The following is a 27,938-nucleotide window of genomic DNA, read 5'->3' on the forward strand; positions in this document are numbered from 1 at the left end:
TACAGGGAGAAATCCAGAGCTCATAGCCAGAAAGTGGAATCCAGAGTGGTGTGTTAGGGACCATGACTCCCAGTACAGTGCACGGGGAGAATTAGGCACTTCGGGTATTGCCTAGAGACAATGAATAGGAAACACAGATGGTGAGACGGGTCATAACTTCTCTCTTGAGAAGCAGGCACTACACTTCTGCCTCAGGCAAGTGGCTTTCTCCACTGGGCAGTCAGAACATAAAATGGTTTCTAAAATTACTGCATTCAGATTGGCAAGGCTCACTCATTTCTTTTTGAGGGATATTGGAGGAGAAAGAAAAACCGGTTTCAGCAGCAGCATACTGAGGTCAAAGCATTAGCCTAGATAGTCAGTTTAATTCCTCATTGTACTGAAAGGGGTTGCAATCCTGATCTCCTCGTACCCTGCAAGTGTTCCACTCCACCGTCACACTAGAGGCAACCTACCTGTGACTGCCACCTTACAAATATCACATCAGCACCTGGGAACCTAGTGTACAAAACTACCACATATGTACTTTTTAACAGCTCTCTAAAACGTTTCTGAGTGGATTTTTTTCCTTTCTGCGAGCTACCTTCAAATTAGAAGGGTGGGGTTCAAAGGTTGCCGCTGCTGGGCAGATTTATGCTGATACAGCGTTTAGACCAGTCATGTGCATCTAAATGTGCAGCTCAGGACAGATCTGTGAATCTATAGAAATCAGGGAGGGTACAGTTCTGCTTTCTTTTTAGCTTGTGAAAAGTTTAATATGAGTTAATAAATATAAAAATCTTCTGTATGCTCAACTACAAAATTCCATAATTTATGGTAGTTTTTCTAATATATATTTTATTATCGCATATGTACAACAGGCTGGCTTTCAAGAATAGCCTTGAAAAGCGTAAGCAACAGAGTAGTTCATCTGTGATTTTTATAATGGACCATAAATGTTTCAGAAGAATGGTCTGGCAAGGAACTTCTTGACTCATTTTTTTTCTGCAGGCTCTGAAAACAAAGAATGTGCATGTATTTAACAATAAACTGTACAGCTTTTGGTTTGAACTCTGGCTTAATTGAAATCAGTGGCAAAATTCCCCTCTTTTTATGATGAACACTGTGGTATAAAATAATTCCCTTCACTGTTATTAATGTACTGCTCTTTCTTCCATCCCCTCTATTCTTTAAATCTGAGTTTTATTTATATGCTGATATTCCTGTAACTGCAAACCTAAAGAGAAAGCCTCTGTTCTCCTATATCCTTTACTTGCCTTTTGCATTTTTCTGCATGATTCCTCTTTGATCTGCCTCTGAATTTAATAATGAAATTTGACTCAATATCCCTCCCACTATATATAGCTCCTGCTACATCATGTTCTGTTACCTATCATCTGACAGTGTAATTCTTGAAATCTGGCCATTTAATTTGGTCCAAGAAAATGTATCATTTAAGAAAAGGGCATGTTCATTTGACTAAGTGAATGCACATTTCTGTTTTCTTACCAAGCATCGGTGTATGGGCAGTTTCTCGTACTCTGTGTGTGTGTGTGAATGTTTACAGAATCCTATCAGCAAGAATGGCATTGGGCAAGAATATTAACTACAATAGCAGCATTCACGGTTCGGTTTCTAAATATGTTATAATGCTGAATATTCTCATTTCCTTTCTGCATTACCTCTGCCTGCTACAGGGCTAGGAAGGCAGCCTCGCAGAATTTCTGAATTCAGATTTCACCTTCCCCTGCCATGGGACAGGAAATGAAACCTCCTGAAGCCTGGGATCTCGGTATGAATGGAGAGCATTGTAGATATGCATCGTATTTCACTCCTCCCTGCTGACACCCGCAATGTCAGTTCTTTCCATCACCGGGGCATGTTTAAAGACAATCGCAATGCCAACCTCTTAACTAAGTCAAAACATTTTATTTTCTGCTTTTCCAGTTTCCTAGAACCCATGATTAATAATGCCTATCAAATTACCTGATCTTCAGGAGAGTCAACAGGACTATTCCTAGGATAAGAACTATGCAGGAGGAATAGGCAATAATGTAGACTGTTTCACCTATAAGGAAAAGACAGAAAGCAGACATGAAACATTTACTTCTTCAGTAATAAGAATCAGATTTGAGATCTGAATTGGAATGCATACATATGTAAGCTAAATTAGCTATCAATTCTGACTTAAGTAATTAAAAGGAGGAAAAAGACCTAGCATGCCAATGGTAGGAATAAACTCTTCCTTCACCAGTTGGTGCAAAATCATCTTCAGACTCCTTTTAGTAAATACCAGCTCTGATAGCACTTCATGTGTGTACATGTGTACAACCTTTTACTCTACTTGGGGAACAGCTTGTTACTCAGATTTGTGTTCGGGAATATTCTTCCCATTGATTTTAAGGTGTTAACTTTATTCTGTGTATCAGAGGAGACCTGGCTCTTACCTGCTAGACTTTTCCTTTTTCACATATTATGAAAATTGCAGTGCGCAGCAAAGCTTGATCTAGAATCAAATTAATGTAAAATGGGATCTAACATTGTGTTTCTGGGCCCCGTGCCCATGAAGTTTCCTCTTTCTCTTAGGCTTCTCACCAAAAAGTCACTTAGGCAGCTTATGTGCTCAAAATTCCAACTGTTGAAAAACTGGGAGCTGTTTCAACTTCTGTTTTCCAAATGAGGAGAAACTTATTTTTCCTGGAGGAATGAATCCATCAGTTTTGATCAAATATTCTAAAGGAAATGTTTAAGTTGAGAGGTTAGATGACTGGACAAGAGGAGTCATATCCAGAGCCATGAGCATAAAACGAGACCTTTCAGTTACTTTCCTGTTGCACTGATTCTGTCGTGTTTATACAACTAAATAACATTTATTTATATAGGAACTGAAATGCAGAGGGCCTTAGCTGTTCCCAAGCTCCTCTACCTTACATAGGCAGTGAAACATTCATTGGGGAAGAGATGGAGTCCCAGCCCCATCACTGAGCCACTTCTCTGGACTGTGAGAAGGCCAAAATCTGGTGTTTAAATCAATTATTGTGTTCCGTGTGTTCGTGCATATGTGTGCACAGACCCTAAATGAGACATTTCTGTATACACTACATATAAGCAGCAGATGTATAGTGTACTACAAACACAGGCACTATGGATACTGGAGTGGCTCCAGTAAGAGAGACTGAGTATATATTCTACGATGGAGCAAGCAATAGGAAAGAGCTGAGCAGGATGCTGGACCTGCTGGTTTTTATTGCGGGATGATGCTCACCTTTTCTCAAAAAGCTATCTAAATGCCAAGTTTTCCAATAAAAGAAAAACGAAAGCAATGACTGAACTATCACAAGTTGTACAGAATAAACACGCTGCTTAATGCAGCAGGCTACTGAAAGATACTTCATGTGGTGCATTTTTGAAGGAAGGGAGGCAAGGCCTATCATGGTCTCAGTGCAGGACTGCTGGTATCATTAACATGCTAACATGTTATGATGTTAACATGAAAAGCAGATCAGCAGTTGGCCCTCTTCTCAAGTTGCAACAATTCTTAAAGATGATGAGTTTTAGGAAAAGATGGTATCTTAGGCTTTTTTAAAAGTTTCTGAATCTTAATTGTACACTCAGTCATTTGTTAAAATTTTCTGCAATTGCAGGAGAAGTTGTAGGGGAAGAAGTTTCCTACTTTTTTTGAAGTGGAAGTTGAGGTGTACAAATTTAAGGCAAATAGAAGTTTCTAAAGTACATCACTTATCTCAAGACTAGGAAAATTATTAGGAGCAACAGTCATGGATGGTCAAAAATGGGCTAATATAATGTCACCAAAACATTGTAATATTTTTCTTTAAAATGTTGGAAAAAGTGTTTCAGTTTGATAAAGCAAAACACTTTGAAATGATCAAATGAAATCAGAATGTTCTGCTTTTTGTCAAAAACTTATAAAATGCTACAGTTTTGATGAAGTAATTTCTGGTAAAAGAGACATTGATTATAACATTTTCACTTCCAGGGGGAACACAAGAGAGATGCTAATGAGATCATGCTAGAAGCCAAGTATTTTCTCCTACCTTCTGAGAAGTAAGGGAATTTGTAAGGTGAGGAGAGGGCACATTTTTGTGGTGAAGAGCTAATTATTCATTTTATATATTCTTTGTGGTTTAACTAAATGAATGTGCTTATTCATCTTCCCTTAAAAATGTTGTTGGGGATAGGCAGTTTCTTGCTAGGCAGTCTGCCCTTCTTTAAAAATCGAAAGGTTATTTTGTAGAAATTTTTGCTATTAATCTATATCAAATCAGTTCTTGAAATGTGAAATAGTGCTAGGGAAGTTAAGAAATACAGATATCAAATCTTGGCTCTGTTCATCCCAAATCTTGTCCATGAAAAGTACCAGAATCCACATTTCAATTCCTGTATTACATAACAGGCTGTATTATCCCATTTTGATCCCTGTATACGTGGTATTGACCATCTGAACATGATCTAATAACAAGGTAAGGCTTAAAAAACTCTGCCCTAAACAAACAATAAAAACACCAGCTGGAATTAGGCACGTTTGTAGTTACAGATCAGTAAACAGCCTTAGCTTTCGTGTTGTGTGCCCATTCGTAGTTCACTGGGATCATAGAATTCCTAGAATCATTTAGGTTGGAAAAGACCTTTAAGATCATTGAGTTCGACCTGCTCTGGAGAGCAGATAGATCCATCACAAGCATTAAAAGCATGACTAAAAGTTAGAATAATTTCCTATTCTTAGCAGAAGTGGTAAGAAAATGTAGTGTACGTAACGTGCCTATGCCATTACTTTTCTAAGAAACAGCTGTCCCTATTTCAGCGTTTCTCTTCAGCTGGCTGAGGTGCAGAAGACCAAACCTGGTTTGGGTTCTCTGACTAGTTGGAGAAAGGAATACAAATATCTGCATGTACCATGCAGAAAGAAAGGCGCAGACAGTGTCTAAGGACTTATAATAGGAGGTGGCTAAAATACAAGATGCTTCCAGCTCTGTCCTGCAGAGAATGAACCGATGCAAGTGGAGAGCATTATTCCCATTGCCAGGGAAAGGGCTTTGAGGTGCTGGGAGGGCTGCTCTGTCCTGTGGAGATGGCCTGTAGTCATAAGTTTGTGGACCTTCTCATCTTGGGGCTGGTCTATAGCAGGGCCACTGTGGCTCCATGATGCGTGTCTTGCCCTTCCTAGGATGGGCTGCCAACCTCAGGGGCATGATGACTGGGGCTGCGGGTACCACCAAGCACTAGCTCGAGCTGTCTACATAGACAACGGACACTTCCAGTCATGAGGTTTGGTGGAGGATTGCTGTGGGCTCGGCAGCTGGAACAATTAGTGGGATTACACTCTTTCATATACATAGTGAAATGGCTGTGAATATTCATCGGGCAGATTAATTCCAGTGGGTACTCAGAGGTTTCTTGGCTGCCCACAGCTTGTCACAGGCTTTTTTCTACATTTATAAAACGGTCACATTGACAGTGTTTCATACCTTACAAATTAAAGTCACTGGAGTTGAACTAATCTCAGTTCCCGCAGCAGCTGGTATAATTATAGATAAACCCTGCCAATTACTTGTTTATCTAGAGCCTCAGCATGGCAAAACTCCTCAGTAGGAAATATATGATAACTTTACGATTTAAGACGAAATGAGATTAATTTCAATAGTTTTGGGTCAAGCCCAATTTTATTGTATCTCACAAGAACAGGATAAGAGTTCTGTATATCTAGCTTTCTCTTCCAGCCAAAGAATACCTTAGCTCCAAAGCTCTATGCTGATCAAAGTAAATTCTTATCTTCACACATCAATCATTTTTCAAATTAAAGTGTGGGAAGCAATCTTTTAAATTATGCAGATCTGTAAAATCACGGAGATAATTTGCATAGGATAAAGCCAAAACCAAGCTGAAAGTGCATAACTAGGTAGGCAATAACAACATTTTTGCAGTTTGGATAATTTTTGTTTGATTTATCACTTTTTGATGTTGTTTCCAAAATGACTTAAAGTTCTGGCCCCATCTAGGCTTAAGCAAGTCTCATTAACTTTTATATGGTCAGGACTCTGCCCATGTCACATCTTGCTAACAGGGTTGTATCAGCCCACAGACGACTGGCTTGACTGGTACCATCCTAGGCATGTGGCTGAGAGTAAACCCAGACAAGATTTTTACACAATTCTGTTATCATATGCTTACAGCAAAAGCTGGAATAATGTTCTTCCAAGTAAACATAGTTATATTTACTAATATATATGAATATATGGATATATGTTTAAATTTGTTATTTATTGTGAAAGACTGCTTCTATTAAAACCAGTCTTATCCAATTGCATGATTTGCAATGCCACTGAATAGAATGGAGAAATTTTATTGTTTTTTGAACAGTAAGTGTGTTTTTTAATTATAAAATCAAGAAAAAGTTTAAGAAATCTGGAATTTCTTCTGGGCATCTTCAGCTATAGGTGGTCATTAGTCTCAACTGGTGAAAGACATCCTTTTGTCTTTCAATGACAAGCTAACTAAAGGATTCTTCTGAGACTTTGATGTAGGGGCATGACATTGGCAAACTGTATCTCCTGCTTTTCAAGCAGAAAATAGCCAAGAAGCAAATACCTTCAAATACCTTCAAATACCTTCACACACACAAAAGGCCATATTTGACAATGTAACTGTTTTGCCTCTGCACCCTGGGATTCTTCTTGGGATTTGATTTCAGTAAAGATAAATATTTTGTAAAGATGATAACTCCCTTTGCAGCCTGAGTAATGCACATTTACTAGCATATGAATCTAAGATACCGAGTTAGATTTTTGGCAGTGGGATTTATGAAACAATTTGCAATATGGTTTTTATCATCAGGTAGATATTCTGAATCAGATTCTTCTCCTTGACCTGGCTTCCTATGAGACATTTATAGCTTAGAGAGTTCCCATCTAGTGTACTTGACAGCTCCAATAGAAGGAATATTTTATTGTATGGTTTAAGCTGGTCAGCATTCTTACTATTTTTCTAAGGCCATCCAAAATTCTGTTAAGAGTTCAAGGACAGGTTTTTGGAAAGTATTCAGACTTCAATGGGAGCAGAATTAACTGGGTGCAGGCTGCTTTTAGCAAACATTTATCTGAATCTCTGAGGGAAATGTATAATACATTTTATCCACGGAAAGGGTCTGCAGTTAGAACTAGTCACAGGGGTAAAATATCTCACATTTTACTTTTTCTCACTTAGAGCAGGATTTCTTGCATTATAACTTGCATTGTTTAACCACTGGAGTCTCATTCCAGCTAGAGATTCAGGCTCCCTCTGTAGCCGGCAAAGGGAAGCCAACACTTCCAGCAAAGACAGTCTGAAAAGGTGGGATTAATCTTCTTCTGAGGGTCCCTGACTTTCTTCTCTGGCTACACAGAGTACTTGGATGACACGCATGATTCTTAAGTAATTTTAATGCTAAAGTTACAGCTGAATGCTTAATTATTCACATACAGGTCTGAGGAATACCATTCCCATGAATCTATTTTTATATGTCCCAGGTTGCCCACTTCAGCAATAGTTGAAGGGTGGAGATTATAGAAGTCCCTTCATTTTGTACTGCACACAGAGCTTGAATTATTTTTCCACTGTTAAAGGTGTTCAGTATGAACAGTTCCGGGAACTAATTCATAGTAATGCCTGGAGTATTGTAATCTGCCCCACAGAAGGTAAAATAGGTCATTCTCATTAGAGTCGATATTTGTGCATTAAGCTCTTTAGTGTTCTCACTGCGTAATTGGGTCTTTCAAAAGGAAATATAAAATTAATATTATTTAAGCCATGGGAAAATTTGTATATTAATTCAATATCCTATAAATTTATGTCACTTAATTTCTGACTGTAAATGCATGGAAATAAAACCAGATGACGCTCTTCAGCCCGTGGGATATCATGATCTGCAACTGCATGCCCTGCTGTTGCATGAGAAGGTAGTCTGATGGACTGTAATACAAGCCCCTCCTCAGACCACTTACTGTGGCTTCCTAATTGCATTGCTGTAACAACTATGGCACAAAAAGTCAAGAGAGGTAGGAGAGAAGTAGGTGTGACATCAAAGCTAATAATTTGTATTACACATGATGGCTACTCCTCTCTAATGACTATATGGAGAGTCAGGCTCTGGTGGGCTTAATAGGTTAATTTTCCCAATTATAATGTAGTGATTGTGAGACATCTATTTCAAAACTACTTGTCAGAGAAGTTGATTCAGTCTCATTATCTTTAGTTTGTGGTTATATAAGCAAAGCCAAACAAGGAGATTTTTTTCTGCATTATGTTGAATGGGGCAGCAACAGGTAGAGCTCACTTGCCTGAACCCACCCAAAGGAATCAAACCTTTATTCTGGCATACATGGGGGAAATTTCAAGAGTACTTCTCTTAAAATCATGGAGTGGTTTGTCCAGACTCACCATTAATTGAAGAAGAATGGAGCTGTGCTCTGGAAAGCTTTCCTTCTGGCATTTCTGTATTTACCCAATGAAAACCTTTCTTCTTATTAGAAATTTTACCTGAATATTGGAAAGAAAATACCCATTCAAAATATTACTTTAAAATAATAATTTAGGTGAATATTGCTGTTTGGTGCTTTGATAAGAGTCACAGAATTTATAAAGGCAGCTATTTAAGAATATTGTTTACTGATACTTGATGAACAAAGTGAATGACAGTTCTTCCTTTCACATCTCATTTAAACCTCCCCTGTAGTTTGCCTCACAGGGGACAAGCGTGCTTTAAAAATATCCTTACCTCAAAACAGCTTAAATTCTCTTGTCACATAAACTGTTTTAGAAATAGGCCCACCAAAATAATTGGTCCCACCAAGCCAATATAGAAGGGATCAGAAATGGTTAGTAGTTTGAAGTCATTTCTAAAAGGCAGAGCATATTCTCCAAATGAATTGCTAGACCTCAGTCAGCTCTTCCACAAAGGCCTGTCCTCTTAGCGGGCATGATTTCAGGAATGTATCTGAAAATATGTATCTTCTGTTGAAATTAAAAGGTTTACCTAAGTAGAATAGTTTACAGAGCAAGAGGCTAAACCATACAAGACTATGTATGGTCACTCACATTATGTGCAATGAAGAAGGGGAATGAAAATGATATGACAAAGGCCCATGTTTGCAGCCTGGAACATTGTCTAAATAGCAATGGACCAAATCTCCTTGTAATAGTTGTTTTTTTTTTTTTTTCTGTGAGATTCAAAAGTACAACCCAGAGTTAAAGGATGTTAGGAACTTAACTTCTTACTTTCTGTCACTGGCATTTTTGCTTATTCCTGTTGTGACACCGATCCTACATTGGCATTGCTCCACACTGTGCTTCTGTCTCATATAGCACGCAGTTACTCACAGTTCTTGTCTGCAAGACTGACCCTGCAGCAAGCTTTAAACCTGTCAGTAGAGCCACAAGAGCAAACATTTGTGGCAAGGCAGTGCTGTACCAAGAGTAGGAAGAGGTGATGGTGTAGACATCTTTTGTAGGTCTGTTCACACCAGTTCTAGAAGCAAAGATCCATTTTCCTAGCCCTGTGTATTTGCCTATTTAGAAAGACTTTAATGTTAAAAATCATCACCAGCGTAAGAGTGAACGTTATCCAAAGTTCACCCCTAGGCCAGATGGATGAGTTAGCAGGAGGGGCTGGGTGAGGTCTGCAGCAGAGCACTCACTCCATGACTCTGAACTGCCATACAGATAATGGCATTTAACACTGTGCCTTACAATCAAACCCATAACCATCTCTCTCTTCAGTTTAGCTACATTACAACTAGACATCTAGAAAAAATAAAAGCAAGATTCACAAGACTCTGGAAATGTTCTGTAGAGTAGGTGCCAATCCTTTACTCAGCTGAAGGCCCTGGATCCCCAAACTGTTTTTGTCTAACTAGCAGGAATTTGTCGCACCACAGGAGCAAGCAAGCTTCTGTTTTTCAATCCCAATTAGGTTACAGAAGTTACCATCACAAAAAATAAACATTTTATCCTGAGACTGCTTCAGGGAATGGCAAAAGCTCATGAGCAATTATTTGATTATGATGACATGAGGGACATCTTTTTGCTTTGTAGGTAAAGAGTAACTAATACAATGATGTTATCACTCATTTGAACCATTAAATACAGCCATAAAACAAGCAAACAAATAAATAACATTCATTAGCAAAATCACTGCCAGTAGTCTCAAACCTAAGTGTGTGATGGTATCAGTTTTCCAGGGGAGTTATAAGATTTTTAATCTTTTCTCAGAGTGAATTTTAGTAGTGATTAACTAAGCTTAAGGACAGTGTTTCAGCAACTTGATTTTGATTTCTGGGTAGACTCTGAGTGACAAGAAAAAAAATTACACCCTTATCAGCCCACCAGACACTATTTTGGCCACTAAAACTAAAAACCTAGCTAATTCATTCAGTGAAACACATTCACACAATTGATACACGTTTTTAAAAGACAGTCCATCAGATGGAACTATGAAATAGTCATTGCTTTTCACTAAAATCTTTAGATACAGTTACATCTCCCAAGCTAGGTTTATATTACAATGTTATAATATATATAAAATATATATATATTATATATTATATATATTATATATATAAAAATATATAATATAATATCTAGTATAATTATATAATAATTTAATAATTACATATAGAAGACGACTGGTGTAGGGTAAGATGCACTAACAAATAGTATATGTGAAGAGGATTTATATAGCAGAATAGCTGGTGTGGTAGATCAGAGACATGAGGAGACGAGGATACTGTGGTCTTTAGTCTGGTCCATGGACTGGATGCCTAGATGTAGCTGGAGCTTTGCAGAGGGGCAGAAGAACCTTCAGGTTCAGTTTTAGGCTGAAGGACTCGAGGAACCACCCTGTGATGTGACCCACAGCACAGTAAGTGGGGGCAAACAGGGCATTTGCTAAATTGCTAGATGTGTGTGAGCTATACTAATATTTAGCTCCCAAGAAGAAAAGAAAACCCAACATAATTTATCATATTATTTGTAAAAACAATGTACCAAAGTACAAAATTAGCTCATCATAGGAAGACTTCTAATCTGAGTAATAATACAGACCCCAGAAATTAATCTTTTATTTTTATTTCAGCAAATTCATGTAATGAGACTTAGTCAATTTTATTCATTTACTGCTAATATAAATAACAGGAAAAAACTGTACTTGCAATTTGTGTTTTGATTTGAGTTTAAAACCCGCAGATATAAACCTTGCTGAGATCAACAGTAGCAAAGATATAGTAAGGATTTGGTGTGTCAACATTTTAATACTCTTTAAAACTGATTATTCATTACAATTTTGTGTGTTACTCACGTAACTCACTGAAGCAGGATTTGCTGTGAAGCATGTGATGGAAGAGCTTGCACAAAGATTGCTCTGCAGGAGGCACATTCTGGCAGGTACACTCCACACGCAGCATCGTGCCCCAGTTGCTGATGTAGGCTCCTTTGCAGTCAACATTTGCAGAACAGGGCATGTCATCCTTGATTAAAGTTTCAAGACAATCTTCATCATCGTAGCATTTTTTTGTCACGTGTCTCCAACACTTTGACCAAAAAGCTGTGTATTTTTTCCTGGTGGAAAAAACCCAGAAGTATACCATGACAGTTTAAGAACTCTGTGTTTTCACAAAAAGACATTTAATAATGATCATGAAAAGAGAGTGTATTTCCAAGGTACCCCTTTAGCCTTAAAAAAATCACAATATTCAGTGATATCTGGCCTAAATTCTGCTCTGATTCGCACCAAATTGGTTTGAGTGAAATCTGCAAAATTGCAATTTGAGGAAAAACTTGGTTTTACTGAAAAAGTTTTTGAGAAAAAGCAACTCCACTTCTAACCAACACCTGTGGAGGTTTTCCCAGGGTTCAGCAAAAAATCAGAGTGAATACCAACAGTCTCGGATCCTTGGAGAAGAAATGCAGCTAGAGGAATTAGACCAGTCATCACAATGAAACCACACTAGGTTCTGTTCTAGTGGGCCAGTTTGCTGGGCAGCATGAAGGAAGAATGAATATTCCACTTATTTTACATAAAATAATCTACACCCAATGCCAATCCCTCCTCCCCCCAAATGCTAACACAATACAAAATGTCCAAGACTCAGGAAAAATTAGAAGTAATTCTGTTGAACTTAAAGATTGATAGCAGAGATTAGTTATGAGAAGAATTAACTTTTTTCCCAGCTCAATAATCTCAAATTATTTCAGTTTGCTAATCTTAGGATATAATAAAATTGGCCTTTAATGCACTATGAATGATAATAGAAAACATCTATTAAAAGTTAACTAAGAAATCTGTAGATATCAATTAGAAACCGATTTATCACCTCCATTAAATGTTAGGGAATGATAAAAGTAAACTGTTTTACATTGTACATTAATACATTAAAACATCTTTTCCTCAATCATAAAATTAGGTTATTAATTTACCGTTGATGTTGTGTAGCTGTTACAAGCAAGTCACACGGAAAAGCATGGGCTGTTACAACACTGACAAGGACATTATTGTAAATATTTTCATTATACAATCAAAGGTTTCAAAGCAGATGCCACCTCTGTGCTAATGGAATTATTTTCATTCACCTCCTGATTTACAGATATGGCTAGTCATGATTCATAGACTAATTTTGGTAATTATATCCACTTACTGTCAGTGCCAGGAAACATTAATGTTCCCAAAACGATGGGTAATTCAGCAAGTCTCCATTATGACATTACATGTGTACACATGCACATGCACAGATATACATCTGTAGCCCAATCCTTCTTGACATAAAAAGGGGCAATTCCCACTGATGTCAATGTGAATGGCCTGCACAGAACTAAAACCGTCTCTTGGCCTCTGGGTTTGTTGACTGAAGGTTAATTAGAGCGCAACTTCGAGGTAAGATTCAGGCCTAATCCACAAGGGAACTGGTGACTACACTGAAAAACAAAGCGGGCCAATTGATCATCCACAAATGGTGGCAATTATGTAGAACTACTAACACAGACTAATCCTGTCGCATGTTTTCTACAAATAAAGTCAAATCTGGCAACTGCATTATTCTCATGAGTTTGGTGATCTGTGCATGTTTCAGGGCAGCTTTTTTCAAATATCGGTATGCTTGAGACGAAAAGAATAAAAAAAAATTCTGGGCAGGCCAAGTTGGTTGTATGGCCATTGGGTACAAAGGGTCAGACTCTGCAGTAGAAGAAGCAATTACTTAAACCAAACAAACTTTGTCTGGTCCACTGCACATTTTGTGCAAACTGCTAGAAGGCAAAGGTGCAGGATGGCAGGTGCTATCTGAAGAAAGTGATAATGAAAATACTCAATGGCATAGTTTGTCCAGCAGAAATGCAGTTAAGCATCATGAAACAGGCTAAGAAAAGCCTGTGCTAGATTCCAGATCTTTCTGGAAATTAAATTTTTCAGTTTACTTGTGGAATTACTTGTGGCATTACCACAGTTGATGCAGACATCTGTGAAGAAGTCAAACACAAGTGATGATACACAGTACAGTGCAGAATATAATTTTGTTGTAGATGAGATATATGACATATATGTAAACATTGTTTACCAAATCATTATTCGAAAGCACATTACTGGGCAAAATCTTTCTTCTACTTACCTGCACAACTCATTCTCTTCACACATGTGGATTACATTCAGACACGATGGGGGTGGAACTGCAGTAACTGCACAGGGCTTGCCATGAAGAAGTTCTTTGGCTCTGTGACAGGATTCATCAGGCTGGGTGCAATCACAAAACGTCATCATTTGGGCAACTTCAAAAGGCATGTTTTGATAGAAGAACCTCATGGCTGTTTGACATTCTTCCATGTTGCATTTCTTATTTACTGAGCAAACTTTAAGGTACAGGGACAACTGTTTGTTACATACTTCGTCTTCAACACACTCCTTGTTCATTTCCAAACAGGTTCTGTTTGCTCTGTATGCTAAAAAGAATAACAGTTTTTAAAAGAAAGTAAGAAGAAAACCTTTCTCAAGTGATGGTTGTTAGTCGATGATGCTGCAACATTCCCATTAAAAACAAGTTTGACTCCCAAAAACTCTGGTCCAGCTCTTCCAGCATTGCCCCTTTTAAGCCCATTTTGTGATCTTCATACTTCTCCCTTCCACTGCTTGGCCCTCATAAGCAACCCTCCTGCAAGTTTCTGCCCCTGCCAGATAAATAAGGGGGAAGAAAGTGAAAACTAGCAAGATGGAGACTTCTTCATGGTAACAGTTCCTGGAAGCTAGTGGCTAGCAGGTACCTGAAACCACTGAGAACTCCAGCAAGCAGTCTTGTGCTAGGCTGTGTAATAAGTAAAGGAGAAGAGACTGCAAATGACATTTCTGTGCTTTTAAAGCTAGTTTAGGTATTTCTAGCCTATGCCATACACGGTTCCAAAAAGATCTAGGAAATTCTGACTCTAAAATGTTTATGGGATAAGATTTGCCTCTGTAAATTTAACAGGGTCAGGATTGTTTCCTGACATTTTTAGATTCTTACCTACCCAGTAGCTTCACTGAAAATATGCTGGACCTATTGACTCACTGCTCTTCAGTAATTTGAATGAAAACTATTCATTTTAATCTCAAGATACATTGTACACTATCTGAACACAGAACTAAAGTGAGTTATTAGGATTCATAAGTAAGTTCAGACTTACCTTGTTTGGAGAGAGCAGATAAACTCCATTGTAATTTTGTTTCTGTACTAATACTGTCTAGAAAAAAAAAAAGGCATAAGTGATAAATAATGTCTTAACTTACTTTTTAACTTTAAAGCATTGGTTGTGTTGATGGCATAGTGCCAGTAGTAGAAATGGACAAGAATCAAATGAATTAACTTGACCAAATAGGACCTGTCAGCTTGTTAACAAACTCTAAGATAATTGTTATGCATATTTATAATTTTGGGGGGTGAAAGCACAGTTTATCAATGGCTGCTGATAACATTCTCCACACAATTATAGATTCTGTGAGTTGAAGAAGAGTTCTTAGAACTGCTCAGCACAGCATAAAATCAGATTTCTGGTGAATAAATGAAGGCCAGAGGCATGAACTAATGATGGGGTCAGCAGTGCACCCAGTTTTCAAGGTCAACTAACTGCTTGTCATGATCTAAAGTCAAGGCAAGCAGACAATTCTTGTTACTAGAAAATTATTGTTATTGGTCTTATATTGTTTCTAGTTACAGTGGCATACTAAAAGGAAATTATTTGGAAAAGATTGTATCAAATAAACACATTGAAGAACAATAATATTTGCACTCAGGCTATGATCTATGATTTTACTATCAAATTATTCATTTGCATCTAAATAAGCTCTTAAAACTGTCCTGTTTCCAATGTTAAACTGCAAATAATTAAGAAAAAAAATTTCACAGACTTACGCACACTGCTGTTATGTATGAAAGCATTCAGACTGCTGCAATACCACTAACCTGTGTCGGTGTCCTGATTTTTCTCATTATCAACATCATCATCATCATCATCGTCATTTTCACTAGCTGCTGAAGCCTGGCTCTCTTGAGAGTATTGTAAACAAGCGTTGTTAAATATTCCCTTCCATATTTTAATGCATCTCATCTGAAGTGGCTCTGAGCACTTGCACTCTCCCAGCACAGTTTTTCTCAGCTCTTTCCATGCTGACACACACTCCTGGTTGACCATCGGGAGCCTGCATTTTGCCACATCTGCCTGGCATGCTCGCTGGAAGCTCTTGTACACTAAAAAGCAGTAAGGGTCCTCTCGACAGCGTTGTTTTGCAATACTGCAGTCATTCTCTAATTCTTCCGGGTGTCTTTGGCCTTTGGTGTTTCTGTGTTGCCTAAAACTCAGCTCAGTATCTGATCTTGAGGAAGTTTCCAAATGTTCTGTACAAATAGGTACAGAGATGTAAATCAAATGGAAGATGGAGTATCATCGCTGGTCATCTCAAAACAAACTCAGGAAAAGGACAATTTTCTTAATGCAACAAAATGAATGAAACAGCTCTAGTTTCATTCTGAGCTGTAAGTAAATACATAATAATTTCAGAGCCTTGCAGACTAATGAATCTTACTGTGATTCTTAATGTGATTCTTACTGTGAATCTTAATGAATGCTTACTGTGTCCTGATAGCTGTATAATACAGTCTACTTTAACAATTCAGCTGCTGACAGTAATACAAGAAACCCTCACTAAAATCATATCTAAAGGGGTCAATCTTACATAGTTTTAACCACCTACAGATTGGACATATCATGGATTATAGTATTAATTGAATACGTAATTTGTAAAGAGAGAATGGCAATTCCAGAAGATGGTTCATTCATTATCTAAACCAGGCATTTAAGTTAGACAGGGATAATTACTCCTGAAAGTATCTACCAACACCATAAAATATCATCTGTAGGTAAAACCTATACTAGTGTAAGTCCATGCAAACTTTTTGCTATACTGGTGAGAAATGTAATCTCAATCAGAAAAAAAATATAAAATTACTTAATTTTGCTAGAAGCAAAAGCAACTGTTCCAGTGACATCAACATCAGGCTTCAGATACCTACTCTTCTTATTTTGGGCAAGGAGTAACAGATCAGAATGTTATTATTTCCTCTGCTATAAAGCCATATATTATACTACTTTACGATGCACACTGGTTAGTGCCAACAGGGAGCGATGGATCAATGCCAGGAACCAACCTCTGGGCTTGCTTTTCAGACTCATTTGCTGACTGATTTTACCTCTCTTATGTCAGCTTTGCTAATTACTCCAGGAGACCCTGGATCAGAAACTGCAAGCCTTTCATACATCAAGTAATTCCCAGTTACAGATATAGACTTTCTGGAGGGAAAAGAGTTCTCAGAATAATAAAAAAAAACCCTAATAATAAAGGAGCTGGGCCCATTGATCACAACAGAATTTTTAAAAGGATGCATTTTATATATTGTGTACAGCTTTATGAAGGTAGTAACTGTTCCCCACATTCAGTAACCTCTCCTAGATGTACGAAGATACTCCTGTAACACAATGTGACACAAGTGCACAACTGTGTGTCCCCATTCACTCACACTTCCATTCACAAGGTGGCTGGATCTGGCTCTCTACATGTAACATAGATCCAGTGGCACTCAAACCTCCTTGGGCATGGGTAGCTCTCAATGCACATTGTATTTTCTTTCTTGCTTTCCACTGGATTGAGCAAGAGCTTTAGAAACCATTTGAATTTCTCACATGCATTTTATTGTCTTTGCTTATGTTAAAGCAGATGTGGCATTGCTTTCGTATGCATGTTGGAGTGTGAATATCATAGAAAAGACAAAACTAAATTTTGGGGAAATTATTAGATCTAAGAAATGTGTGAAGAAACTTGAATCCAGTTAAAATGAAGGTTACAAAAATGTATATTTCTTTTTGCTCTTTGTAATTAAAATTTTATGTTGTTACCTTTATTAATGCTGCACTGTTTCCCAAGCAAAGTCATGATGATACAAAAATCAGCTGTGGTGCAGACACAGTTTTTTTAAATTCTGGGTATTTATCAGCCAGGACCTGGTTAAATCTATTACATCCAATAGCATCTTCTGCCTTGCATCTATTACCTAGAACTCACCGTTAAAATTATAATGTTGTTAATGTTTATGGTTACATAAAACAATTCAGTTGAAGCACAAAAATAATGTTTTTTTCCAAGAGAAGATGGTTTGAAGTTAGCTTTTTTTGAAAACTTGTCATAATTTACAAATTTTAAATAATATTTAGAGTGATATAATAAAGTTGTGGGTATGATATTGCCGCCTTTTATTTGATCTGGCCCATTGCCAGAATGTCTATTCTCATTTCCAAAGTACACAAACCCTTGAACTCTTACCTTTTATTCTAGGTAGATGAGACACAGAGACCAAACTAAAAAGATGCACAGGAGCTGAGGGGCACGTTCTGGACTGAGGCGCTGAGACACTCATCTTGTTCCTGTGTAGAAATTTAGTTGCTGGTACAGGGACAGGAACTCACAGTGTGGGCCAGGTGAAGGTACTGCCATGTAACAGAGTAAGAGAAGGGGACGAAGGAGGGCAGGCACAGCCCCATGGTAATGGTGATGCTAACCCCATGCTGAGAGTTGTCATCTCTGCTTCAGATCCCTCACTCACGTGAGGACTGCACGAGCCTACAAATGTCTGGCTGTTTGGATATACCCTCGGACTGCTACCTTAAAGAACAACTTCACTGCCTAAGTTTTGCAATGACAACAAATCTGAAGGAGTCCAAGAATATTCTGATTCTTAAGTTTTTGTATAATAACAATAAAATAGAAGTTAAAATAAAATGCAGAATCCTTAGTTTGTCTGTCCAGTTTCAAGCCTGTTGCTTGCATGTGCACTTGGACTCAACGACCCACTCACACAGGCTGTCAGGTCGTGTTTTCCTTGTATGTGTGGTAAAAATAAAGAAAGCGTACTAGTTTGTAAATCTACAAAGGTAAATCAATCAGCCCTCTACTTTATGGACTAAAAGATTTCCAACGTATTTCATTATGTATTATTGCTTAGGAAAGTTAGAAGTTACTTAAGAAAGTTACATAAGCAGCAGTTTAATACCATTTAAGAAAGTTTTATTTTGTGAAAGCCATGGTCTGCCTTGACAAAACAGGTATGCAGGCCCCCAAACCAGCACATTTCCTCTCTTCGCTTCATAGATATTAAGTATCTCACAATATATAAGATAAGGAGTATGTGGCTCACAAGATCTAGGCTGGTCATGAGGCAGCATGAGGATCATATTTTAATCTGCTAAGCGCTTATGCTATTGTCTCTGCCCTGCCCACGGTGATGTCTGGCTTCCTGCACTGCTGCTTCCCTGGTGGCTAGTGTGGAGCAGCAGAGACCATGTAGTAAAAGTGCAAAGCTAGCAGCTGTGTGTCCAGCTTTAATGTGATTAGAGTTTTAGTGTTATTTATATCTTATTTATATCTTATTTATATATATGTTATTTAAATAGTAGCAGAAGGCAGTCCAGGTGAAGACCTGTAGGAGGAAACAGGGCATTTTGCCTGTACCTGAAAGAATGAGTTACCAGCTATTCCAGAGCGTGCATCTCCACCCCGCCACCCCAAAATCCTTTTTCAAACAGTGTCTGTGTTGCCCTTTCTCTAGTTGCTGTTGCTGACTATGGAGGGTTTGAGGATGTATTAAAACATGCACTGCTACAGGGGATGTCGCAGCCCAGCAAGAGCTGCAGTCCCCAGCCTCTGCTCCCACTTCACCTCTTGTATCAGCGAAGGTGGAGGTGATGGTGCCTGGGCTTGCCTGTACCTCTCCAGCTCCATCTCCAACTTACCTACTACCTACTTCTGTAGCGCATGACCCTGACCCTTAGCCCTCACATTTCTTTCTTTCTCCAGTAGCCAAGCAGTTCAGGAGATCTACTGAAGGCCAGAGGCATACAACACTCTCTGACCATAAGAGCAGGGTGGGAAATATATGGTGATATGGGAACTATGGAGACTTATGGAGGTGGGTGGGTGGATATTCTACTCCATATTTTATCAAGCGAGTAAGGGATAATAAAAGCATTGCAGGAGACAGTTTCAGGAGGACAAATTCCAGGGGTAGAAAAAGAGCAAGAAAGGAAAGGAGGGGCTTGTGTAAAAGTTAGCTAATTTACAAAATTTGTGACTGTCTTCTTCAGGTTACTGAGGACACTTCAAGGGTGGAGGTGAGCAGAGGTAGGGCAGTAAGAAACACAAATCCCGGTATATTTTATGCAGATCCCCAGCTATGTGAGTTGTGGTGAGGGGTCAGGAGCAGGGGCTGTGCCCAGGGTGGCCCTGTGCGCTGTGCGTGCTCCACGGTGAATCACAGCGGCTGGCAGCCCGGGGCTGGGAGGCAAGCTGTGGGGCTACGAACATACACAAGGCACAGACAGAATCAGGAAGCACATCAGATTTATGGCGTTCCCTTGCCTGGCCTCTTGAAAGCTGTATAGAAACAACCTGTTATCAGTATTGGTCTGTTTGTACACTGTGTTGATTCAGCTGTGATGAACAGCAGCAAATATTTTATTGCTGGTTTTCAATTACTGTTGTTTTGCCATTGATTAAGTATATGTAATATATTTTAGCCTATACATATGCTTCCAAGGCATTTACAAAAAATGATCCCTGACCTAATGCTTAGCAGCCATTATTCATAAATTGATTTATTTGTATGTACTATAATTTATGTACATGAGACCACTGATAGAAGCATGACAGAGTAGAAAGTGGCACTTCCAGAGTGATAATTTCTGTTCGGGCACAGTCAGCTCTTCAGTCATCTCAGAGGGAATTGCACCTGCAGACTGCTGAGGAAAGTACTGGGTTTTCCCCTCCAGGGCTGGTGAGACCCCATGTCCAGTGCTGGATGCCTGAGGATGAGAGGGACATGGACATAGGGGAGTGGCTCCTGCAAAGTGCCACGGATGTGATTAATGGGCCAGAGCATCTGTTCTACAACGAAAGGCTGGGAGAGCTGGGGTTGTTTAGCCTGGAGGAGAGAAGGCTCAGGGGCGGTCCAGCACACATAACCCGTGTGTATAAATGCCTGATGGGAGGGGAGTGCATAAGGCAGGGACAGGCTCCTTAGTGGTACCCAGTGACAGGACAAGAGGTCCAAACTGGAAAAAAAGAAGTTCCACTTGAACGCCAGAAAAAACTTCTCTAGTATGATGGTGGCCTAACAGCAGAAGAGGTTGCTCAGAGGGGTTTTGGTGCCTCCATCATTGGATATATCCAAAATCCAACTGGGCACAGCCCTGGGAGACAGCCTGCAGTTTACCCTGCCTGAGCAGGGGGATTGGACTGGGTCTCCAGAGGTCCCTTCCAACCTCAACGAAACTGTTATTCTAAGAAAAATAAACTTCCAAATCTAATTAAAAATATGATTTCTTAATATATAGGTGATCTGAGGGGGTTTTTTTGGTTTGTTGGGTTTTTTTGTTGTTTGTTGTTTTTTTGTTTGTTTGATTGTTTTTTAACCCAGATGTTTCTAGTTCTGAAAAATTAAGAAAATATATACTCGCAGTTAAATTAGAGCTCAGAAATTTCTGTTGTTTTCAGTGAAATAAAGGAAGAAAAAAACCCAGAAAATCCTGAACTTTAAAATATTCATTGTGCAGTGCTGAAACTTTTTTGACATTTGCAAAGTGAAAAGTTCCGATTCCATCAAAATGAAACATTTCAGTCTTTTCCATTCTGGCCTGCAAGCTAACTCATAGATATTTTCAACCACCCTCCCCCCCCAACGCCCCCCCCCCCCCCCCCCCCCCCCCCCCCCCGTATCTTGACACAAAACAGGAAGTGGAAGAAGGATTGGACTCAGAGGACTCTAAAAATGCTGCTCTAGTAGTAGGGGAGCAGTGACGGACAGTTTGACAGAGAAAGGAGTGACTTAGGCTGTCATCTGGAGGGTGTTACCAGACCTGCTCTGAGGAACAGAAGATGGAGGTCTTGATAACGCACACATTTAGCTTGGAGGTTGCAGCCCAAGGGAGTGAGTTATTGAACTTACATCACAGAGTAGGAGCGTAATTATATTTTGTAGACAGGTTTTTAATAAAGAAACTAGCAAAAGGAATATTTGCCCATTGCCTATTGCCTTCAACTAACACATTTGTGCTCAGCACTGAAGGGCCTTTTCTGTTCCTACAGCGCGTCTGTGAAGTTTTTAGTCTTGCACATGCAGAGTACTCCTGACGGACGGCATAACATCACTCAGTAAAAATGCTGCTGTTAGGTTTTCTGTCACTGTTTCTGTGAGCTCCCTGAGAGGTACCATCAGCTGTCTGACTGTGGGTTTACACCCTCTGGGTCACAGCATCTAATCAGCACATTTAGAATAATTTGTCCTAGACCCAACACAGTATCTGAGCACCTTGCAATGCTGGAGAGTCCTTGCCAAAGGCTATCATCCTAAGGAAATATACAGACGCAGAACCAAACAAGCCATCGCAAGAATTTATTTTCAGAAGGTTTCTCTGGTCCAGTTACAAGTGCCATTAATATCAGTGAATAACCACAGAGGACAATAAGCAAGGGAAATGGCATGTTATGGGGCAATGCAATAAATCCAAAGGGGAGACCACAGAAGTCATCATGCTGGCTACAGCGTGTGACGCAGAACAGGCTACAGTACAAATCCTGATCTTTATGTCAAGTAGCCTCAGTGCTAACGCCTTTGTGAATGATGTGAGAGAAGCAAATTCAATTTCTGATTTGGGGAGGAGGTTTTGTTCTAGAAACCTCATCTTTAGGTCACTGTCTTGAGCCTGAAAGTATTACATATTCAAATACTTTTTTTCAAACAGCAGCCATATCTTTTGAAACTGTTCCACTTCACATAAATATTTTAAAATGCAATAGAACATGAGCTGAAACCCAGTTCCTTTGGGGGCAGTTGTAACCATTAGGTTATCATGTATTTTTCATTTACTCTGTCTGTTCTTAAAAGTATTCTTAAAGTTCTTAAAAGTATCTGCAAAGCAGATACACATCTTGAACAGGACACACTAAGAAGGACTCCTCGGAGAATTTTCTGTTCTAATTATTTTAAATACTGCTCTTGTGACTTGGGACGCTTGGGTTCCAATCTCTGCAACAAATCAGACAGAGGCCTTCAGGTAGTGCACACTGCAGGTGAACGTTCTAGCAATGGGTTATTGACCACAAAGTCAGGCAGTATCTTCTGCTGCCTGGCTTCCCACACAGACCAAACATCAAACTGGGTCCTGGCATCAAGACAGGCAGAGGGACTTTTACTTTATCAACCTGCTGCAGCTGAGGCTTAGAACAGATTATGGCATCAGGACCATGACATGGCTGGGTTTGTTCAAACAAAGTCAATATAAAGAGAAGGGAGGTTTCCATGGAGATATAGATACCTCTGATTCCCACTGACAGAGAACCTGCCTTATGGAATTAAGTTGTTAGAAATGGCAGCTATGTACCTAAATAACCTTGGCTGCATCTATGACCAGGACCAAGGCATGGGCTAGGCTAATGGCAAGTGACTGTGTCTATACTGCTGCATTTTTTACATGGTGTGTGGTCTGGACCAAGCCTGTGAAGGTGGCGTGGGCCTGGAGTCACCCCCAAAAGGCAGTTTTGTGCAGCCAGCATGGAGGTAAGACAATTCAGTTATATGGATTAATGCTGCCCCATGACAGTTGATCTCAGGGACAGAAAATAGTCTGTCCATTTATATACTACTGATGTAGCCTTGACAGATCAATTGATCAATTGATCAGTCAACAAAGGATTCATTACTAGCTTGGTCTATTGACACCACCCCACCGCACTGCCACTCTTCTCCCTTTCATATTCACAGCACCTGGCAACTCAATATTTAACAGCAAGGTCTTGGAGGGATCTAAAGAAAGAGAGAAATGGTGACTAATACCCAAGTTTTGTTCAAGAATTTAACTGGCCTTCAGAGAAAGGAGCATTTTCACCTGAATGGCAACAGAGATTAGGATGAGTTTCAGGTAAAACTTACAACATCTGGTCTTCCCCCACTTAAAACATACCTTACTTGGAAATGATGCACAAAGCATTGGAAGCGGAATAAACAGAGACAGAGATTGGGTTCCTGCTTTCATTTATGTGAGAATGTGAGAATTCAAGGAGGCTTAGTCACATCATAACCCACACTTTATTGTACCATCACTCCCTGCAAGTGAATCACTCTGACGTGTAGGTACTATTCACTGAATAAATACAGTGTGCCTCCCTGTAATGCAGCTTTCTTTGAGGCATGCTTAATTTGATTTGTTTCTTATTCTAATACAATATTTTAAAATTACTCTAACTTTTTACTACGTAGTTTTGGGTATCATTCGAGATCATAGGATCATAGAATCATAGAATTTTTTGTGTTGGAAGGGATATTAAAGATCATCTAGTTCCAAACCCCCTGCCACGGGCAGGGACACCTTCCACTAGACCAGGTTGCTCTAAGCTCCATCCAGCCTGGCCTCGAACACTTCCAGGTAGGGGGCAGATCAACTCCTCTAGGTTATGGAAAACAAGGTTGGAAATCTTTCCAGCTGCATGCTGTCTTTGTTTAACAGGATCCCACAAAAACATAATTTCTGCTGAATTCAGACTTCTGAGTTGATTCAGACTGACTTTGTTCATAGTTCAAAAATTTCTTTTATCAACTTACTGAAGAGACAGTGTGACTGCTACTGAGAATGGTATTGGCCCTTGTCAAGGATTTCAGAAGTTGACTGCCTTTTGCCAACATTTTCTCTTTGAACTCTCCATGACTTAGTTCAGTTACCACAGCAATATTATGATAAATTCTGAATATGCAAACATTCAGACACTCAAAATAAAGCTGCATACAGCATACAGAATTACCTGAAATATTGCAGACATCTTCAACAACATTCCAGACACTCTGACATCCGTTTGCAGCATTTATACATTGCTCCCTCAAGTGCAGACAGTCAGTAGTCTGGCCAGTAGATATACTTGTGAAGTACATGAACAACACTGTAAAAACAGAATATAACAACTATTTAATACAACAGATATTGTACTGACCTTTTTAATTTACACTTAGATTATAACAATATAATTTACTATGGTTTATCTATAGATTCAAATTTTCTACCAAGTTACTTTTTAACAGAATAAAACATTTCCTCGGTTTCATAACTGGAAAATTAAATTTTAATTTTAAATTTTCAGAGTTGCAGTATGGCATATTTTGTATTGTTTTTACCCCAGTCTTATAACATCAACCATAGCTATATATGACATCAGTCCATAGATATATAGAAATGACTGCAGTTCTAAGATCCGTAATAAATTATAAAAAGGAAGACAGTATAAAATTCAGAGGAAACAGCATTTTATTTGGACTGCAATTTCATCAAGCTAGACACTACACAGGAATTCCTAGGAATACACCATGTGAAAGATATTTGACAGCTACACAACTGTTAGATAATAAATATGATTTTATTTCTTAATACAGTACTCTTAAGCCTCTTCAGTTTTGCTTCACAGATGCATCATTTTGTGAAAGCAACCCCCACATTTATGTCTTTACCTGCTTCCCTGAGTGCACTGAACCTAATGGCCATGTTAATTGCATAAAAAAGTTCTGAAACTGAAGACTGATATGGAGGTTTTAAAGTGAGGAATTTTAAATCAGCATCACCTCTGGTTTATCAGTAGAAAATTTAATTGCCCTGCTAAGACAAACCATTTGGGGTTTAGCTTTTTCATCAGCATTCCCATGGTAACACAACCTCCAATTTGTAACCATGTGTCTTAATTTTCTATAAAATTAAGTTTCAGACACTGATTTCAGGCCTTATCAAACTAGCTGCTGAACACCTGATGGGAGTGTTTTCTTTAGGTATTGAAGGACACAGAATCTCCCAGGCCAAGTCTCCTTTTTTCCTTTATGTTCAGGTAAGTTCATATGGCATTTGAGGAATTTCCATCACTGCTTAATTCCTTAAACATCATTTGCAAGAGGCATGGAATATTTCCCCAGGACTTGTCCAGACCCCATCTAGAGAAATGAAATGTTTCAAATTATACCTTTGAGAAATCAGAAATTATTTATCAAATATCACTTTTAATAATCCTAGAGAGCCACTCCTGTTTGGAGATGATGCCATCCCTTCTGGAAATCATGCTTACCTGTGATATAATAGTGCTACCATAGGGAACAGTTTCTGGATGCATGTTGGTAAAGGTGAAGCAACATTTAATACTTTATAACTGACAGGTGCAATAGCATCTAGTGTGCCTACGAGACTCAGGAGAGGCCACATGTGCTTACTCTAGCTGGTGCTAATCCTTCACCACTTGCACATATTGCTGCCAGTTCTCAGATCTGTGTAGGGATGGTTGCGATTTCAGTGATTTCCAGCCTGAAACACCCTTAGGCCGTGTCTGCCGGTCAGCCTGGAAGACCTGGAAGTAGAAATGGCTCCTGCCACTTGACATTGGGGAATGTGCAGCTGGCCCATCCATAGGGACAATTTTGGCTCATTATTTTAGTCCCAAGACTGTCTCCAAAAGTTCTTTCTAACTGTGAAATTGCTCACTATTTATTCAGATGACAAGGGAAAAAAAAAAGGTTTTCAAATACTTTATGAGTGAAAATTAATGTATATATATATATAAAATTACAAACCCAGGATCTTTTTAAGAAAAGGTATTTTGCTGTATGACCATTTACCTGTTTTGTAGGTACTAACACAATGGAAGATTTACACATTTGATTAGGATCCGTGCTACAAAGAGTCTGTGCTGTCGTCCCATCCCTGTCCCCTCCACTATGTCCCCCCATTAAGACAGCTATTGAGAACCACTGACTGAAAACTAATAAAGTAAATTGATTGATAAGACAATTAGCAGTTCCTGCTCCTTTGTAAGGATTATGTCAGAGCATGTTTATTTCTAACCCACCTGGAAACTGTGCCCACAAAAAGGAGGATATGCTTTTGCAAAGTAAAGAGCTGAGTGGCATAATCTGTGATTGAAGCTAATTCAATCTAAGAAAGGATTTCTCTACATCTACATATTATGGATGGGTCTTCTGTTTTCTCAGCAAGACATGGGGGGCATACTGTCACAAGCATACATAAAACAAACTGGCCTATATGATTTTAGAATCCAGTGCACTGTAGCTTTTGTAACTGCTTAAACTGACCGTTACTACTTTAGCCATTCACTTTAGCTATTTGCTCTAGTGTATGGAGTATTAAGCAACTATTTTCTACTTAGAAGAGTTCAGGCCACTGAAGAGTTAGTTTGTAGCTAAAACTTTTAAAGACATCCGTTTTGACATGAAGACACATAAATTTAGATTTCTACAGGAGTCTGTATTTTTGCACAAGTGTCTACTGAGTCACTGGGTAGGTGTAAGATTCCCGGTTCTGGAGAATTTGGTGTCTAAAATGGAAAGAAACAAAGGACATTTCAGCATCTTCATTTTGCAGATTGGAAACTGAGGAACAGAGAAATTGCAGTCTCTCCCAAGATTTCAGAATTATTGCCTGGCAGATAATACTGAATCATGGGAAACGAAGCTGTGGTTGCTATCCAACAGCCAGAGCAGCAAGACAGCTAGCTCCAAAGGGGAAAGGCAAACTGTAGTCGAATATAGTTGAAAAGTGATAAAGAACAGCTTTGTTCTAACAAAACCTAGGGCAGAACTACCTGCAGCGGGAGATGAGTTTAGAGTAGTGGGGTGTTAAAAAGCGAGGCAGCACATCTACAATATGTAGAGAGGGGAAAAAGAGAATAAAGGAAATTAAAATATACTCATCTTATTGTATTCTTTCCCACGAAATCCTTCTACAGCACCTTTGTTTATTTTCCCTTTTCCTCTGTTCGGACCCGAAGGGAAATGTCAGTGGCCCCTGGTGTGGCGCTGCCGCCACCGACCGCTTCCCACTTAGCAAACAGGTGGCTGTTTATTTAGACCAGGCATCCCGCCCGAGGGTCTCCTCGCCGACCCAGCTTCTCACCGCCGGGGGTCCTGCTGCCCTGCCTTACCTCCCTGCCTTTTACCTCCCTGCCTTACCTCCCTCCCTGCCCTACCTCCCTGCCCTACCTCCTGCCCTACCTCCTGCCCTACCTCCCTGCAGACACGCTGCCCGCAGCCGGGCTGCAGGGCCCGGGCGGCGTCACACCGAGGTAGGACCCCCCGGCAGGTACCTGCCCGCCCCCGCCCGGAGGCGCCCCGGCGGAAGGAGCAAGGGGGGCAGCTGTCCGGGGGGCCCACGGAGAGGGGAGGCCGGGAGGCGCGGGGCGCCGCCGGCGTCCCGGCGAGGCTGGGGGCTGCCTCCCTCCCCGCCTCCCCCGGCACTTACCGAGGCCGAGGAGCGCGGCCATGGCCGGCGGCGGGCGGCTGCTGCTCCGCGCCGAGCGGGTTGCGCCGGGC

At 39.6% G+C, this 27,938-nt stretch overlaps 1 protein-coding gene across 1 annotated transcript; it reads right to left on the bottom strand.

Moving 5' to 3' along the window:
* Window positions 1–906: 906 nt before the first annotated feature.
* Window positions 907–27,902, bottom strand: GFRAL (GDNF family receptor alpha like). Its single transcript, XM_040598734.1, is given in 12 exon segments — window positions 907–977; window positions 980–993; window positions 1,966–2,047; window positions 8,413–8,511; window positions 11,327–11,586; window positions 13,629–13,956; window positions 14,674–14,730; window positions 15,450–15,881; window positions 17,437–17,512; window positions 17,515–17,591; window positions 24,386–24,520; window positions 27,868–27,902. Coding segments are annotated over 12 exon segments (1,653 nt in total). The 5' UTR covers window positions 27,890–27,902.
* Between the last annotated feature and the right edge of the window lie 36 nt (window positions 27,903–27,938).

This window comes from Falco naumanni, chromosome 6 (assembly GCF_017639655.2).
Source record: "Falco naumanni isolate bFalNau1 chromosome 6, bFalNau1.pat, whole genome shotgun sequence".
Taxonomy (NCBI): Eukaryota; Metazoa; Chordata; class Aves; order Falconiformes; family Falconidae; genus Falco; species Falco naumanni.